The sequence below is a fragment of the Folsomia candida genome, unplaced genomic scaffold (assembly GCF_002217175.1).
Source record: "Folsomia candida strain VU population unplaced genomic scaffold, ASM221717v1 Fcan01_Sc009, whole genome shotgun sequence".
NCBI lineage: Eukaryota > Metazoa > Arthropoda > Collembola > Entomobryomorpha > Isotomidae > Folsomia > Folsomia candida.
The window spans coordinates 3,145,503-3,162,582 of record NW_019091201.1 but is presented as its reverse complement, the minus strand read 5'-3'; the positions used below and the strand labels follow the sequence as shown (position 1 = coordinate 3,162,582).

The window sequence follows — 17,080 nt, the reverse complement described above, 5'->3', positions numbered from 1 at the left end:
GATACAAATCATTGTGAATTTTGCCAGCCAACATGAAAAGTTATTTTATCCATTCATGGAATTTTTTAAACAAATACATCGTCCAGCGCTAGACCGACATGACATCACTCAACAACAATTATTTTAATTCATGTCCGCAAAATTGACCAATTTCAACACAAATTATAACCATTACAAAAAATTACCATTTCTGCTAGTACGATACTCAGCATAATTTATTTTAGTCAGTCCAGCAGATCACTCGACACGAACATGATCTCGGGGCGTGAAAGTGAGCGTCATCCCGTCCCGCAGACGACCTTGCCACCATAAGATTTTAAATAAAATATCAACACTCGACCCTCGCCATACGTCGTTTTGTTCGTCAGTTGATGACGTCTTCTAGAGGATCGATCCGTGAACAAGGAGGTCAGATTTATTAAGGTCGTAATTCATAGTCAGATTCGGATTCAGACATGCACTCATATATTTAAATACGTACATTTCAATCCTTCTCCACGTAAATAAATACGTAACCAATTTTAAAATAGTCAGTTGTTTACCACACAATTTCAATTGTGTTTTGTATTATTACAATTTTGCATTAATTCTCTGAAGAAACTACCCAAAACTGAGACATTTGGCAGATGATGAGATGACATTTGAAAACAGGGAACTACTATACACTCCCAAATTCCAGTCCAACTTCAATCAAGTCTGCCACTAATTATTCAATCTCTTGTTGATCCAAGTCTCGATTCATTGTGAGATCCAAAATTAAACGAGACTATTTATGCCCGACTTGATTCCTTCAAAGGATAAGTAGATGTAAATAGGTTGGTTCCGAATATCACCGGAATAACCCAGTTTACACTCGATTTTCTTAAGTATTATCGTGCATTTAAATATACATACGTACTATTTACGTGTGATAAGATTACTGTGATTTATTTATCTCGTATTATTGATGAGATGCATGCGACGACGCCATGTTATTATTATAACGATCAATCAAAATCAATCTTTGTGGTGGTAGAAGTATTTAGAAATATTTAAATTTTCCAGAATGCACCTTTGCCCCCTTGATTTGCGTAACGGTGTATTGACTCTGGCTGGATTGGATTATTTTTAAAGAGGAGAACAATTGGGTGGAGAGCCTCATTTGCAATTTGAGACTGGGTGCCTATATCCGAACCAATTTTCCATCATTTCCGTGCCATTGTTTTCCAAGCAATTAACCAGAGAAGTACATTAAATCCAATCCAGTGTAAATAAGCGACTAAATTAACGCAGGTAAGGAATTATTCGTTGAGAATTTATGTATTTCCACACGAAATTGTTGTTGTTGATGATTGGCAATTATTGAGGTGATCAGTGGCCGCGGAAGGGTGTGGACAGAGGGACAATGTCCCCACGGTTATTCGATGTCCCCATGTTATATAAACCCCTCCCTCCCCTATCCTTCAATGTTAATGCCCCCAGATGTCCCCACAGCTTCCGCGGCCACTGGAGGTGATCAATGGCAAAAGGCAACAAAAGTTCAGATAAATAATTGTATTGTTAGTTTCTCGTCGTGTCGTGTGAGTGAGAACATTATTGCTCATTATCCATCCCACCAAACCAATTAAGCACCACACCTCAGTTGCAGAATTCTGATTAGAAGTGCCCAATTAACCATGCATGCAGACAACAGGATGGAAATGTGTGCCTAACAATAAGTACACACTTCCGTGAGGCAGGTGAAGATCATGGTCACAAGTGTGTGTGTTTTCGCTTATTGTGAGAAAATAATTCAGCAACTTGGATTATTGACATTGAGCCGTGATGGATATTTTTATTTTTCACGTCATTTCTTTGTCATTTCCGTTTTATTGTACAGGAAAATTCCGGTCCAGTGAGATATAGCAGGTGCATGTGTGTTATACGACCAGTTCATGGTCACAGGATAAAAAAAAGTTGCTAAAGGTCCAGGCTGGCAGGTAGTTTACGAAATTGAGATGTCATGTCATGCAGCATTTATCAATTTATGTAACAAACAACAACATTATTATAGCACGCGAAATGGGAGATTTTTCAATTACAGAAGTTATACACGTGTACATAGAACTTTGTAAAAAGTGGTTATCAATCATTTTATACGCAATTTGAGAGGGGCGAAAATTGTCAAAATTTGCATACACGTGGAAATATAAAAAAAACTACGGTGTGTATATTTACGTAGCCCGAGCCAGGGTCAGGGAGTCCGCTAACTTTTTTTTTAGATGACCAAATTATTATCAAATTGAGGTGCAAAATTCAACGATGCATACTTTTCTAGGCACGAGTTGCATACAATTCCTCTGGCATAATATTCGTAATTGTCATTCAGATTTCAATTTTTGCCATACTATGACCCAGCTTCTATTAATAAATTGTACCGCAAAATGCGGTTATATTATGTCCTTCCCATACTTAATGAAACCACTTGCCAATACACTTGAGATAATATTTGTAATCACCAATTAATTTTCCCCGGTATGCAAAATTTCTGCTTTTCCGACCAATTTTAAAAATCAATGTAGATCGCCCTGTCGTATAATATCTACTCCTCTGGCAAAAAATATTTTTGAACCTGACTCTTTATTTTTTGGTATGATTTGCACTTGCACCTTGATACCTTTCAACCGTATCGTGTTTCAAATAGACAGACCGACACGACTGTTCGATAAGCCCTTGCTCAAGCTCAAAATTTTACTCTGGACATCCAATATTGATAAAATTTATGGTGAATACATACATATTTTTAATTTAATTTCTGTCATTAAAAGAAACAAAATTTGCATCTTAATACGTCAGCAATTGTATTTTAAAACATTTTTCTTGACATCAAGTTCTATACAAAATTTTAAAGTGAATTTTGTGTATGTAGATCAATAACAGTTTATCTAATTCCTGCCACACGTTCGAATTACAATATTTATGCGAGACACCAGACCAGCATTTCAAACTTCTCAGAATACGTACGTAATTAGTGTTTGTGGGTGGTTATACAATAGGCGTCCATGCATTGGAAATTCTCACGTCGTCGCCACACTTAACCTGGCCTCGACATTATCACTCCATCCACTTTTCGACCTGATATCTCTGAAGACGATTGTCACTCAAATCTGACATTTTCTGTCTGTCTGCCAATACATTTGTGAAGAAACAATGAGCGTAAAATAAATTACGTTTACAGATCACTTCCCAACACCGTGATTAAGAGGGCACTGCAATTATCCGGTTGTCACGCAATGCCACGTGCAAGTCGAGATTCGAAGGAATTTCTTCCCCTCTGAAATTCATTGTTGTTCCATCCATGCAATATTTTCTTCTTCATAATTATAATCCGGATCATGCATTCTTTCAGAAAAATGTAAAAGTTGAAAACGTCAGGAGCAGTTAAAAATCAATACAATCGTACATAAAATGGGCATAAAGAACTTGCTACAATATAGGTCCACACATTATTATTTGTTACCATTACACGAGGGGTCTGGTCGGTCGGTTCATTCATATTCATACGCGTTATGCATGGTATTTACTTATTTTATGTATAAATATACGAGGATTGTGTGCATTGTGCTGTGTTGTTTGTTGATTTGATATGAATTCGAGTGAAGGTTTTGGTTGAAAGTTATGTTATATAGTTCTTCTTTCCAATTGTTTTAAACCTTTGTTCTCTTCACGAGTTATTTAGTGTCTAATGTGGCAGGCGGTCGATAAGGTGTCAATTTTTGTTGCTGTGTCTGCATTTTTTGGTAGAATTAAATAAAAACGTGAAGTAAGTTTGGACTCGAGACGGATCTTTAGTCAGTGACATTTTAGCGTTGAAAAGGAAGGAAGAAAGATATCAAGTTTCTTGTTGGTTTGGTAAGTGGAGAATTTATTTTTGTCTCATTTTGCCTCACGGGTAAAAAGTCTCATTTTCAGACTTATTTGCCCCTTCGCTACTTCACACGGCAAATAAGTAATATAAGTCGAGTAGTCTTCGGTAGAAAAAAAGTATTTATCTTGCGTATTCATTAATATTAATTAAACCATGTTTAGAAACTAGGTGAAAAAGAGACTCTAATTATAGCAGTTATAATTCTGCGAGGCAAATAGATAGACAGCTTCATAACAAGTTGTTGTTTTGTTATCCGGATTAATTTGAATCCAATTTTGCCTGAGCTTGACATTCATTCAGGAGGAGGAGTGATACCTATCACGTCTGCCTAATTTGTATAAATATGTAAATAAAGTGACCAATCTTTAAAGAATTATAATACGCAGGAAAAAAACTCAGTTTTTTATACCACATATTACGCATTCGAATTAGTTTTATCTGCTAATTAAATTTTTTGTTCGTCCCGCATTTTAAAAATTTCAAGAATTTTTATATAGGGAAAAGTACGCAGAAATTTATAGAAACGCGATTCCGCTTGTATTTTTCCATTCGTGTGTCCATTTTCTCACTTAACAATTAAATCGGGCCAAATAATGTGTGCATAAACACCGCTGAACAAAGAGTGGAATTTTTACAATGACCCTCATTCATTTCATGCATTCCTTTCCTTGTTGACATTGATTGTCCAGATTGAGTTTGGAGTTGGGAAAGTCTCACTGGGCGATGAGTTCTGAATTTATAATGATGTTTACTTATCAACAAAGCAACGATTGTTCGTATACAAGAATAAACATGGCATGCGTTCAGACAGACCACTAAATTTTAATCTATTTATGAATTCTATGAAACTAGACGTCCATCACTAATCGCAAATAACGTCCCATCCCAGCACCCTCGGAACCTTTATAAAGACCTCGCGTCAGAAAAATTGTGACGACATTGTTTCACAAACGTCCACTCGGAAGGAAGAATTAAGCACCCGAGACAGGAAGAAGAAAAACCGTGAAAAATGAAAAACTTGGACATTTCAGGTAATAAATATTTGTTTTCGAAATTATTCTGTTTTTTTTAAACAATCACTCATCAATAATTATTGAGCTGTTGTTTGTTGTATCGCATTCTTCACCAAAAAGTTACGTAACATGTATGTATGTAAAGTCATCATCATCCTGGTGTCAATCTGTCTGCCAGAAACAATGTGTGTAAATACATACGCATCGTTGTATTTATTATAATCTCAGTATAAACATCAATGGAATTACCACTTTTAGTGGACATCAAGCACAATAATCTCGACAAGAGTGACGAGAGTGAAAGTGTTATTGTGCTACTTGTATTTATTTATTTACATGATTTTATTACAAAAATCTGCCCGTCGAGTTTGGAATTTATACATAAACAATACAAACTTTGCGAAATTCCCTTGTTGAGCTTCGCATCTGATTTATTAAAACAAATGAATGAATGAATAACAAATTCAAATCAAAGAAAGAACGCCGTACGTACATAATTAAATACGTTTGTTGATCCTCTGACAATGCTTGGCTTGGCTAAATAACTGCGTCACGCGTGCTCTGAATATCTGATCGAGTCAATAACTTTGAGATTATTTATGCAAATTAGTCCAAGTTGGTTGATACGCACACAACACATTTTTTAACGATGTAAATATGTATGCATCCGATCATGTCGGATTGATTGTTATGATCATCAATTCATGATTGTTATTATTCTGAATTAATTGGAGTTTTGTCCCTGTGGTTAAGTTATTCGTCTCCTCAATTAATCGTGGTACGCAAAATTACACAATGGAAAACGCAACGTGATGATCCTTTCATGTTCGACCGGTCTGATGGGCTACGCAATGAAAATGAATGAACGCAGCACGCATTTTTAGTTAGGCATGCACATCAATTAATCATTTGGCGAATATTTGAGATGACTTTGGTACATTTTATTTAATCCAAAAACCACCGACCGAACCATACTTTTACATAAAATGTTGGCCAGCGTACTGTTTGAACTTTGATTTGTGGAAGATAAGTAATATGCAAAATAAGTGAATCCATTGATAAAATAATTTGGCAAAACTGGGAATTTCTGGATTGAGTCAAAGATTTTATCAGAATCTGTAAACATTTATCGATTCTTATGTATTTAGCAAGCTTACAGTCCAGTCGGTCATTGTCATCAGTAACAAATTAAAGGTTTTTACAATGATAACCGGGCCGATTGGAATGTAATAAATGTGCATAATTGCACTATGTCTGCTGAATTTGAGGCACATGTCGGATTAAATGAAATGATTTGACCTTTTCGCTTTTCCGAATTGCACAATAAAATTATTTGTACAGGAATCACATACCTTGACCAAGTTATGAAGTATGTGGGGTGATGTCTGGATTAATGATGACCATATTTTTGTGGAATGTTTATTTATTTTCATATGATTTCATACATTTTTTTTTACTTATTTTTAGCCCCACCTGAACCATCATGTGGGAAGAAAGCCTTCAAAATGGTGAAGCGTCGCTTACCAGTGATCGGATGGATAAGACGGTACACAAAAAAGGATTTTATTTCCGACATGATCGCCGGCGTCACCGTTGGTTTGACCGTCGTTCCTCAGTCGATGGCTTATGCAGCCATTGCAGGACTGTCCCCTGAGGTAAAGGAATTCGGTGTCAATTTGCATCCAAAAATTCACATCCATCACCATTTCGCAATTGTTGAGTGCGAATTATTAGATGCAAAAGTGTAGATTATCGAATAATTCGACATCAAAAATTATGAAAATTCCATGATTTAATTTGCTTGCTTAATTTAGTATGGACTTTACTCCTCTTATATTGGCGTCTTGATCTATGCTGTCCTTGGTTCCTGTGCTCAAGCCACGATCGGCCCCACGGTAATAAGCGCGTAATATGTAATAATGGCATGCAAGCCAAGGCTATAGCTTAATTTCGGCTTATTTTTCTCCTTACAAACAGGCAGTTATGGGACTTCTCACGTTTCAAACTTGTGGTCAAGATTATCCATCGTGCGCAATTCTGACAGGGTTTTATTCCGGAGTTTTTGAACTCCTTTTAGCCGTCCTTAGACTCGGTGAGTGCATAAATAAGCTCATTGTATTTTCACCATTTATTTTTAGCGGACTATTATTAACTTGTTTATTTAAGTAGTAAGCCCTTCATGTTTACTTTCTTTGTTGTTCTTTGTTTTAAAGGTTGGGTCGTGTCGTTCATCTCTGAACCAGTTACAGTCGGTTTCACAGCAGGAGCCGCAATGACAATCATATCCTCACAGATAAAATCCTTCCTGGGAATATATGGTTACAAGGGGTCCGGATTTGTGGGGTATTGGCAAAAGGTCATTGAGGACTTCCCAACGATTCATGCTGGAGATGCAGTTATGGGAATTTCCGCCTTCATTTCGTTGATGCTTCTTCGGGTATGATTGATATAAATACGTAGTTTGTTGTATTGGATTGCAATTCGATTAATAATTACCACTTTATTACCCGTATAGAAACTCAAGGACGTAAATCACGACAACAAATTGTGAGTGTCTAAAAATACATGTCACATTTAAAATATGTGGACACTTTTTGATATAATTTGTCGTTATGTTTCAGCATAAAAACTACGCTTTGGCTGATTTCATTGTCTCGAAACGTTATTATCATAATAATTACCACTGTTATTGCCTGGGCCTGGAAAACGCCTCCATTCAAACTTGTCGGAAATGTTCAGGGAGGATTTCCTTCAGGTTGGTGCACAGAAAAATGTTCAGCTAATTTAAAGTCATGCAAATAACTTATGCTTAATGGATGCATTTTCGAACAGTCTCACTTCCCCCATTCCTTCTCCCATCGCGAGAATCTGAAGCTGGATATGGTCCGGACGCCACGAATGAGACAATTCTGGAGGGTGCTGACGAACGATTGAGTTTCTTGGATTCATGGTCACTCATTTCTACCGGACCGTTGGTCATTGCACTGATTTCAATTCTGCAAAACGTCGCGATTTCTAAAGCTTTCGGCAGTGGGCAGAAAGTGGACGCTACGCAAGTGAGATTTTTGATTGAAATCACATTGCTAAATATTTTGAAATCGCACAACTGGAATTTCCAGTGATTCATTCAATGTTCAAAATTGAAATCGACTAAACTTTTCAAAATCGTAATTTTATTCAATTTGCAGGAAATGATCGCTTTGGGCATGTCTTCCATCGTTGGAGGATTCTTCAGCTCAATTCCAACCTCTGCAAGTTTTTCGAGATCCGCAGTGAATGAAGCGAGTGGGGTCCGATCTCCTTTGGGGGGTTTATTTACTGGAGTTTTGGTCATTTTGTCGCTTGGATTTTTAACTCCATCCTTTTACTACATACCTAAAGCAAGTCTGGCAGCGGTGATTATTGCAGCAGTCATGTTCATGTAAACAACCTCAAATGACTTAAAATTCATTTTATTAAATGTTACAAAACGTTTTTCCTCTGCAATTTTTAGGATTGAGTATGAATCCATCCTTCCAATGTGGAGAATTGCAAGTAAGAATTAATTTGCAAACTCTGTTTAATCACCTAATTTTAATCTAACAATGCTTTAACTATTTTGCAGAAATGGACGCCATTTCCTGCATCATCACCTTCGTCGCCTCTCTCTTTCTCGGGATGGAATACGGCATCATAATCGGCGTCGCCGTCTCCGTGGGCTGCCTCCTTTTGAAATCTCTGCACCCAGAAATGCAAAATGAAATCAGAGAAGATTCCCGCACCGGAATTCCCTACTTGCACATCTCTCCAGCAAACTCTGGCGTCAACTTCCCCTCCGTCGACCACATCTCTTCCACAATTCAGAAACTTTCCTTAAAACACAAAAAATGCAGGGTTATCGTGCTCAATTTTAGCCAATGGGACACCTACGACTACACGGCAGCAAATACGCTAATTTCTCTAGTGAAAGGGATGAAGAAGAATGGGAAGATTTTTATTTTCACGAACATTAGCTCAGAATGGGTGAGTGTCCTGCAGTTTGCTGGATTGGCGCATCCCCCCACAATTTCTGGGGACGAAGCCGAGTTGTCGGAGTACCTGAGGAAAAATATTCAGCCAGTTATAGCCCTCGACTTGGGACTTGACACGGGCAAATGTTCGGGAAATAATGGGGGAGGTGGTGGTGGTGGTGGTGCAAGTGGGGGTCAAGTGGGTATCAGTATTGATCGAGAATACAATTACAGATCGAATCCCAGTTTGAGTGGGGCGGACTCCACGGCGTCCGAAAGTTCGGAGGTAACCACGACGAATAGTGCTAAAGGGTTAGTTTAAAAAGGGGGAAATAATATATTTTGCACCACTATTTTATTTCTTGTTAATTGATAAGTTTTTCAGTGTAAGGTTACATTACGTAGGGAAAAAATATGTTGTTTTCTCTTCTAACATACTATTTAGTATTATTATATTATTCGTTATATTATTATTAAGTTTGTGCCATTGTAAATATAATTTGTGTGTATAGAAAATTTTACATGTACTGAAAATATATAAGTACAAAAGATAAGCGACAGCTACTTTAAGTATATTACAATAAAATGTAATATGTATGTATGTACCATAAAATTTGCACGATTTTTTTTGCCTGATTATTTTAACAACTGTACAAGTCACCGGAATGGCAGAGACAAAAGTGTTCTTTTTTGCAGTACGCTCGAGTATGACCAAGTCCTTTGCATTCGGAGAGGCATTCCTCTCGCGTCCTTCCGGCGCATGGGAGGCTGATTTGCTGGAAATCTGGGGGATGTTTTATACACGGTTTGACCTGTCGGGGGGCCGAAGGTGTCCTGGGTCTTGCCGTGGTGGTGACGTTTTGTCCGTTGGTCTAGATTTTAAGGAATATATTTTTTAGAATTCATTTATTCGTATAATTTAGGAGGTCTTAGTAAATGCTTACTGATGCAAATATTCCAAAGATCACAACCCCCACAAAAATGAGATACACAATTTTACCCATGTTTTTTAAAGCACTAAAAATAACGATGATAATTCGCAAATAACAATGACTCTTTACTTCATTACTATTGAACCAAAACTGAATTATTAACCAGTAAAGAAATTTTACCAACAAGACAAGTGTGACAAGGCTAAAAGTGAATGCATGGTGCGACCATGGAATAAGATGTACAAATATACTGGGTCCGACCAGTTAAGGGATTGTGTCATATATGTAAGGTGTCATAATGTCATCTCATTTTGACTGCCAGTATTGCACATTATGTAAAGCATGCCACATAAATGCATATTCACAAACTTTTGTTACTTATGTAAGTTCTGTATGGAAAAATGTATGCAATTCTTAACAAAACGTGGAAACAAAAGTCAGGAGTCGAGATAATGTCGATTTCTGAAATTCCAGCCCTAAACAACGGTCACAGTTATTCGAATACCAAATTTGACTGAAATCCATCGCTCCTACGAGAGTTATCATCGTCACACAAACGGAGTGAGACAAAAAGTTATCATTTCAGAGAATTTTGAGACAATTATTCTCAAAAGCATGCTTTTTGAACCGAGATGTAAGATGAGACGATGCGGCAAACCTGAGTGGAGCGAAGTATTATTTTTTCAGTCTGATTTCTGTGAAAACTCTGGAAACTTTGAAAATATTTCTGTAATTTTTTCTCACTCTAGCTGACCTTCTCTACAAATTGTGGTTATAATAAATGCGAGGAGCAATATTTCAATTTACTCTCCGCCGCACTTTCTCTACCCTTCCGGAACACGGAGGTCTCACAGTTTGGAACAATATTAAGAAGAATTCGAACCCTTTGAGGTCCAAGGTTCCGAATTTGCTGACTTGGTACGCCTGTGGTCCGACTGTGTACGACTCGGCGCATATTGGTCACGCCAGGTACTGACAATTTGCTTTTTTGCTGTTTTTTGACACTAGTCAACTTGCAAAATCATAATACTGGCATTGGTGGCATAATCCTGCAGTTACTTTGTGACTTTACGTCAATAGTCACAAAATAACTTGACATTCATCATGAAGATCATATTGGTTAGTGACCCGTGCACGTAATTATATCTGTACATTTAGTTCGTACATACGCCAAGATGTAATTCGAAGGCTGGTGGAGGGCATTGATGGTCGTCTCGGTGTCCTCCAGCTCATGGGAGTTACTGACATTGACGACAAAATCATAATCAAGGCGAATCAGGTGCGTTTCTTTAAACAAGATTTTTGAATGGTTGGATTATAAACATAATGAATAAATGTATAGCTGAACACTCCGTGGGAAAGTATTAGTCGAAAATACGAGCTAGAATTCTTCCAAGATTTGGAATCATTAAATGTGAAACTTCCCCATGTAAGGACCCGAGTGACGGATTTTATTCCGCAAATTGTGACATTTGTAAGTTCCTTGGTCAAGCAGGGATACGCGTATCCTGTAGCTGATGGTAAATTAATAATTTATACTAATTGTGCTCATGATCGTAAGTATGTAATAATTTGTTCGTATGTAGGAAGCGTGTACTTTGACACGGGCAAATATCAAAGATATGGGAAATTACGAAAGGTAGAAGAAATCGCGCAATTTGAAGTGGAGGAAGGACAAGGAAAAAAGAACAAACAAGATTTTGCCGTATGGAAAGGATGGAAACCTGGAGAACCGTTTTGGACCTCACCTTGGGGGAAAGGACGTCCAGGATGGCATATCGAATGCTCAGCAATGGCGAGGTCCACAATATACGATTAAGCTTTTATAAGAAACTTTAAAAACAACAGTGTCTTTTAATTATTTTATTTAGTCACTACTTTGGCACATCGTTAGACATACATTCTGGTGGGGTCGACTTACTTTTTCCACACCATGAAAACGAGGAGGCTCAGTGTTGTGCAAACTTTGGGGTGGACGACTGGGTGACACACTGGATTCACACGGGTCACTTAAATATCAAAGGGGATACCAAGATGTCCAAGTCTTTAGGCAATACTATAGCTATTCGAGATTTCCTGAAGGAGAATTCTGCCGAAACGTTAAGAATGTTTTGCATCTTGTCAAAATATCGCCACGGTTAGTAATGCAAAGTATTTTTAATTTTGCAGCTGTAGGATGCTATATTTTTTAAATTTTTTGTAGGGCTGGAATATTCTCAGGATTCTCTGAATCACGCCAAATCTATTTTGAAAAAGTTTAAGGATTTCATTTCCGACACGGTTGCAATTCTCCAGTCATCCAAAGTTGTTGTTCAATCTACAGATAAAGACTTATGGAACGTATTAGTTGAAACAAGACGCGACGTATCTTCTGCTCTCGCTAACGATTTTGATACGCCTTCCGCAATCCATAAAATTTCCGAATATATCGATGTCTTTAATCTTTGCTACGTTCCATCCGATAAGAAAAATTCCATTTCGAATTTGGTAGATTTTGGGTTAGTTTTAGCAAGCAAGGAACTCGTCCGTAGTTTTGTTTCGATTGTTGGGCTTTCCAATGACCAGACTATAAGTGACTCTACAAGTATGGAATGTTTGTTGACTGAAATTAACCAATTTCGAAGTGTTGTTAGGAATTACGCTTTAGCTTCCGATGAGGTAAGATAAAAAAAATTGCTGCTAATTAATATATACTTGTATAGTCATCTTTATGTTGTAAATGTTTTTATTGTTTTTAATGTTTTATCTTTGTCTTTGTGTACAGGAAGACAAGTCAATCAGAAAGAAGAAATTAGTTGAAAGGAAACCTTTACTAGAAGCTTGTGATCAAGTTCGAACAAATCTTGTGGGAATGGGATTTGATGTGAAGGACCATGGAAAATCGTCACACGTCGCTTCTAATTAATGAAGTGGTTACCTGTACTTTTATAGTATTTAATATATATAATTTAATTTCTTTATATCTAATTTGCACTTGTTATTTATTTGTAATTGTCATTAAAGTGTTATACAATTTGCACTTTGTATACTGATTTCTTTATTTCTAGATCATCTTCAAAATTTACTTACATAACTTGCCACATTTTATTTACTCTCCTCTGAATTTTGCACATCATAAACCTACACCATATCATAAATCCTGAGGAAAACACATGCTTTCTGCAATTGTAAATGCCACAATAACAATTCTAATGTATTTCCTGTCCTTTTGTCTGCAGATCAATTGATGATAACTAGGGACGAAGTATTAATCTTGATCCCAATTTTGTATCTCAATAGTACGTAGTTAGACAAAGAATCATGGAACAGGGTGACGTGGAAATGGACAGCCAGGAGAAACAAGCACCGCAAAATATTGATGTGGCCAAAGAAATTGGTACTTATGCTGCACCAAAATACTTGGTACTTCCAGCTGTACAATTGGACGATTGGCAATACGTTATGAGACGATCAATGCAGGAAATTATTCCTGGACTGTATCTTGGTTAGACAATACATATATTAATGACTATAACTTTTGTTTGCATTTAAAAATGTGGTGTTGATAAGACAAATGTTTTATCTTTAATTTAAGGTCCCTATGCTGTTGCTACCAGATCAAAGATGCAAGAACTCAAAGACACTGGAATATCTCACATTGTCTGCGTTCGTGAGTTTCGCGAAAGGAATTTGATTCGTACGAATCATCCAGATAGTTTTCAATACTTGGTTGTAGAAGTAGAAGGTATGTCATTACGGACTTATTCAATGTTCCTTTGAATATGCGTATTTTAATTCTCATCTCTTAATTAATCTGCAGATAGCAGCATGGCCAATATCATCCCACACTTTCGAACGGTAAATCCATTCATCAAATCCGCTTTAAACAGTGGGGGGAAGGTGTTGGTTCACGGAAGTGCTGGCATTTCTCGTTCAGTAACTCTCGTGATTGCCTACATTATGGAAACGTAATTAATTATTTGCTTACTATTTGTAATACTTCCAAAGAAAATATAAGCTAATGTTTGCACTTCCACTGTATCAGATACGGAGTGACTACGGAAGAAGCCTACAAATACGTTCAAGCTATCCGATTTTGTAGCAACCCAATTGACAACTTTATGCGTCAACTTCGAGAATACGAACCTATTTATCGCGCAATGCATGTCGTCCCCCGTACTTTGCCAAGTTTACTGCCCACTCAGGACCAGAAATCCTGCAAGCGCAGTCTGGATGAAGATGAAGATTATTACAAAGGTCCCAGTAAAGAGGGAAAGTTCTAGCGGAGAAAGATGCATCCTGTTTCAATATTATCGCCATAAAATCATATGAAATAAACCAAATTTTATGCGCTTGCTTTTAAATTATAGTATTTCATATCGTCCTACTACCGTTCGTTGCACGTTTTGAAGCCGGATGTTTGTAAAATGTTTTAAAAAATATGTCGTGATATTTTGTAATTAGGTGATTATGTGATAATTATTTAGATAAGTTTGTTCGCATTTGTATGTATTTATTGATGATTGGATTTACTTGATTTTCCCCTGTTTTACATACACAAAAGCGTTATATACCAAAATCTGTTACTGGTTATTTTATTCATGTGTTGCTTTGTGAAATAAATTTGTAAAGTTGCAGGGTGGACTCCAAGTGAAATACGAATCAGAAATATAGTACAAAATATAGTATTAGATTTATTCAACAAAACAACATATCAATAAAATAACCAGATTTTTTTAGAAACGATATTCAGATACGATATTCAGATACATGTTAAAAATTTTATAAAAACAGCATGTTAATAAATACTAAACGGTATTTAAACCGCGTTTCCTTGCCTCCCCCTAATTTTTTTCTGCTAGAGAGAAGAATTTAACCTAATTTTATTGACTGCAACTTATGTCTTGTTTTTGTCAAAAGCATAAATAACACAACAACTCGAGTGTCATTTTTGATGAAATGCGGAGTCATTACCTAAACTTTCCCCTTGCCCAGCATGACATGTTTACCCCTCTTCTCTTATAAGCTTACTGGAGGACCCACAAAAAATAAGCTGCACCCACTCCCACCCCCTCACAAAGAACATCTCCGGAACAAAATATCGCAAACAGTTTTCATATTTTGGCAGTGGATTCGACCTCGTCGTCTTCTTCAGAAAATCATTGCTGGCGGAAATATCAGGAAACTTATCTTCCTCTTTCGATATCAAAGTGTGAAACGAGGAATTATGAGTTGTGAGCCATTGTGTAAAACGATGATATTGCACGCCCTAATTTTTACATTGATGGTCTTGTACTGGGTAAAATTTCAAAAATCTGGCTCTATTTTCAAGTTCCACACGCTTTTACATTTTTTCTTCATTCCGCAGGTATTTGAAGCTGTTCTGTTCATGGTGTGGATATCGTTTGGCGTTGGGATGTCATTTTCAGCCTCGACCATCTGCAAGCAAATAACTGGCGAAAAGCTGACGAACGCTTGGGAAACCTACCTCACATTTTATATCCTCGCCTGTGGAGTATTTTTCCAAACAAGTTTCCACCTCATGTTTTGGGAACAATTGTTACTCAACATTAAGAAAAGGGCTAGTTTAGCGTACAAACTTTACCGAACTTTTCCCCCTCGTGTCTTACTCGTCATTTCATTTTATCAACTTTTCGCCCAGTTCAGAATACGTTTTGGGAAAGAGTTAGAATATGATGAGGAGAATTTGGTCACGATGCGATTTCTGCTGGCTGCTTGCTTCGTGGGGTATGCGTTGGGAAGAAAGGCCAGATTTGATTATCGGTTCGACCAAGCAAATTCCGGGGTGGCCTTCGTCAGTCCAGGAATTTTCAAGTATTGCGCAATGTTTTCCATCTTTTATGTAAGACATTGAAATTTTAGGAAACAATATTAATTTAATTTAATGTCAAATAGCTTCATATTTTTTTCTCAATATTTTTTAGACGATGGAAGTCGTGCTAATATTCGTGTGTGGGTTTCCTCTCGTCCTGCTCGCCTGCTTGTTCAGATTCTATTTATTTCAAGAACATTTGGTCTACTTTGGTTTAATTTTGGGGGGCGTCTTGGTGGGTTATGTTATTGCTGGGATGGAACGAAGTTACCAGTATCGGGGTCCATTTAGGAGGGAGCCTATGGTGTCAGTGGTAATACTTTAATTCCATAATTGTGAACAAATTTAGACCCATTTCTCCATGAAAATTTAATTTCCGGTTGTCAGATTTATGCTGAAGTGAAGACCAACGTCATCTTGTTTACCGTCTTCCCCATGATAACCCGGTGGTACTTCCGGGTCCAATTTGAATATCCAGACTACGAAGAAAGCAACAAGGTCAACTTCATCATGTTTTCCGTTAACGTGTCCTTTCTACTCATGTACTTTGTGAAGAATGTGCTGCACTACAAGTATAAAGCGGAGGACGAAGCAATTTATAATAATGCGAGGGTCGCGGAGGAGGAATATCTTCCACAAATTTTAAATGGTGTTATCCATGCGAATAATAATAATGCTGCTGCGGGAGTAGAAAATAATGACGATAACTCTTCCGTAAGTACGGGGTCGTTCTCCTGGCCAAGTTCGTCTGGGTCAGGAAATGTGCATCATCACAATAATAAAGTCATAAAGAAAGAGTCGAATTGTAACTATGTGCGTAAAACGCTGTGTAAAAACTTGATAATTTTTTGTATCCCAAGTCCTTAATATTTTTGTTACGAATTTCAGGCTACTTCCGTCACAGCGTTTACTACATTTTCTGAAAATCAGTCAGAAGCAGAAAAGGAACGCCATTTAGAGTCTGATGTCATCTCTCGAAATGTACAATTGCAGAATAAATCAGAGGAGAAAATTCCCAGCATATTGTCACAAGTAGACGACGACGCGAACAATAATAACCAGCAAGTTGACGTATTGACCTCAAATCACGACAATAATATCGACGCAACCCGTCTTCCAATGACACCGTTAAGAAATACGATCGGTATCATGAAGATAGACAAGAGATGGAGAGACCAAATGTTTCGGGGAGGCTATTGAAACGCTGTCATGCAAGTTTTATCCAGATACTTATAAATAATAAATATGCAAATGATTGCAAAGTATGAATTGTGGGATTTTATTTCAATCAGGGGATTTTATTTCAATCAGATCATCAGTTGAAGTTATGAAAACACTTCCATTTTAGTTCCCAATTTGATTACATGAAGTTTTTATGCACAAATTTAGATGCAGGTCTGAATAGTCTATGCATTTGTTAGATTAGTAAATAGTCACCAAAATTAGTG

General features: G+C 37.1%; 4 protein-coding genes and 1 long non-coding RNA gene across 6 annotated transcripts; 4 read left to right on the top strand and 1 right to left on the bottom strand.

Annotated features, from left to right (window-relative positions):
- Positions 1 to 276: 276 nt before the first annotated feature.
- LOC110853891 (sodium-independent sulfate anion transporter) lies at positions 277 to 9,366 on the top strand. Of its 2 annotated transcripts, XM_022102246.2 has the most exons (13): positions 277 to 408; positions 1,045 to 1,272; positions 4,739 to 4,917; positions 6,367 to 6,554; positions 6,714 to 6,794; positions 6,877 to 6,991; positions 7,113 to 7,336; positions 7,415 to 7,446; positions 7,521 to 7,654; positions 7,732 to 7,955; positions 8,088 to 8,320; positions 8,393 to 8,433; positions 8,504 to 9,366. In XM_022102246.2, exons 3-13 carry the CDS (start codon positions 4,896 to 4,898, stop codon positions 9,208 to 9,210), a joined length of 2,001 nt encoding a protein of 666 aa, XP_021957938.1. In that variant the 5' UTR covers positions 277 to 408; positions 1,045 to 1,272; positions 4,739 to 4,895; the 3' UTR covers positions 9,211 to 9,366. The 2 variants fall into 2 exon arrangements, with proteins under 2 accessions (XP_021957938.1, XP_021957936.1); XM_022102244.2 differs by lacking the exons at positions 277 to 408; positions 1,045 to 1,272 and adding an exon at positions 3,593 to 3,870.
- Positions 9,225 to 10,009, bottom strand: LOC110853892. The gene is made up of 2 exons (XR_002548279.2): positions 9,833 to 10,009; positions 9,225 to 9,760 (listed from the first exon to the last, which is right to left on the bottom strand). It is a non-coding gene; the product is annotated as an uncharacterized LOC110853892 (long non-coding RNA).
- A 437-nt stretch (positions 10,010 to 10,446) lies between these two features.
- On the top strand, positions 10,447 to 12,866 carry LOC110854255 (probable cysteine--tRNA ligase, mitochondrial). The gene is made up of 7 exons (XM_022102676.2): positions 10,447 to 10,789; positions 10,979 to 11,099; positions 11,163 to 11,340; positions 11,407 to 11,620; positions 11,692 to 11,957; positions 12,024 to 12,478; positions 12,585 to 12,866. Exons 1-7 carry the CDS (start codon positions 10,602 to 10,604, stop codon positions 12,723 to 12,725), a joined length of 1,563 nt encoding a protein of 520 aa, XP_021958368.1. The 5' UTR covers positions 10,447 to 10,601; the 3' UTR covers positions 12,726 to 12,866.
- A 254-nt stretch (positions 12,867 to 13,120) lies between these two features.
- Positions 13,121 to 14,082, top strand: LOC110854162 (serine/threonine/tyrosine-interacting protein B). Its single transcript, XM_022102560.1, has 4 exons — positions 13,121 to 13,304; positions 13,395 to 13,544; positions 13,620 to 13,767; positions 13,845 to 14,082. The coding sequence occupies exons 1-4, from the start codon at positions 13,121 to 13,123 to the stop codon at positions 14,080 to 14,082; spliced, it is 720 nt and encodes a 239-aa protein (XP_021958252.1).
- LOC118436540 lies at positions 14,081 to 16,952 on the top strand. Its single transcript, XM_035854859.1, has 5 exons — positions 14,081 to 15,098; positions 15,168 to 15,662; positions 15,745 to 15,945; positions 16,020 to 16,445; positions 16,521 to 16,952. Exons 1-5 carry the CDS (start codon positions 14,796 to 14,798, stop codon positions 16,830 to 16,832), a joined length of 1,737 nt encoding a protein of 578 aa, XP_035710752.1. The 5' UTR covers positions 14,081 to 14,795; the 3' UTR covers positions 16,833 to 16,952.
- Positions 16,953 to 17,080: the final 128 nt, after the last annotated feature.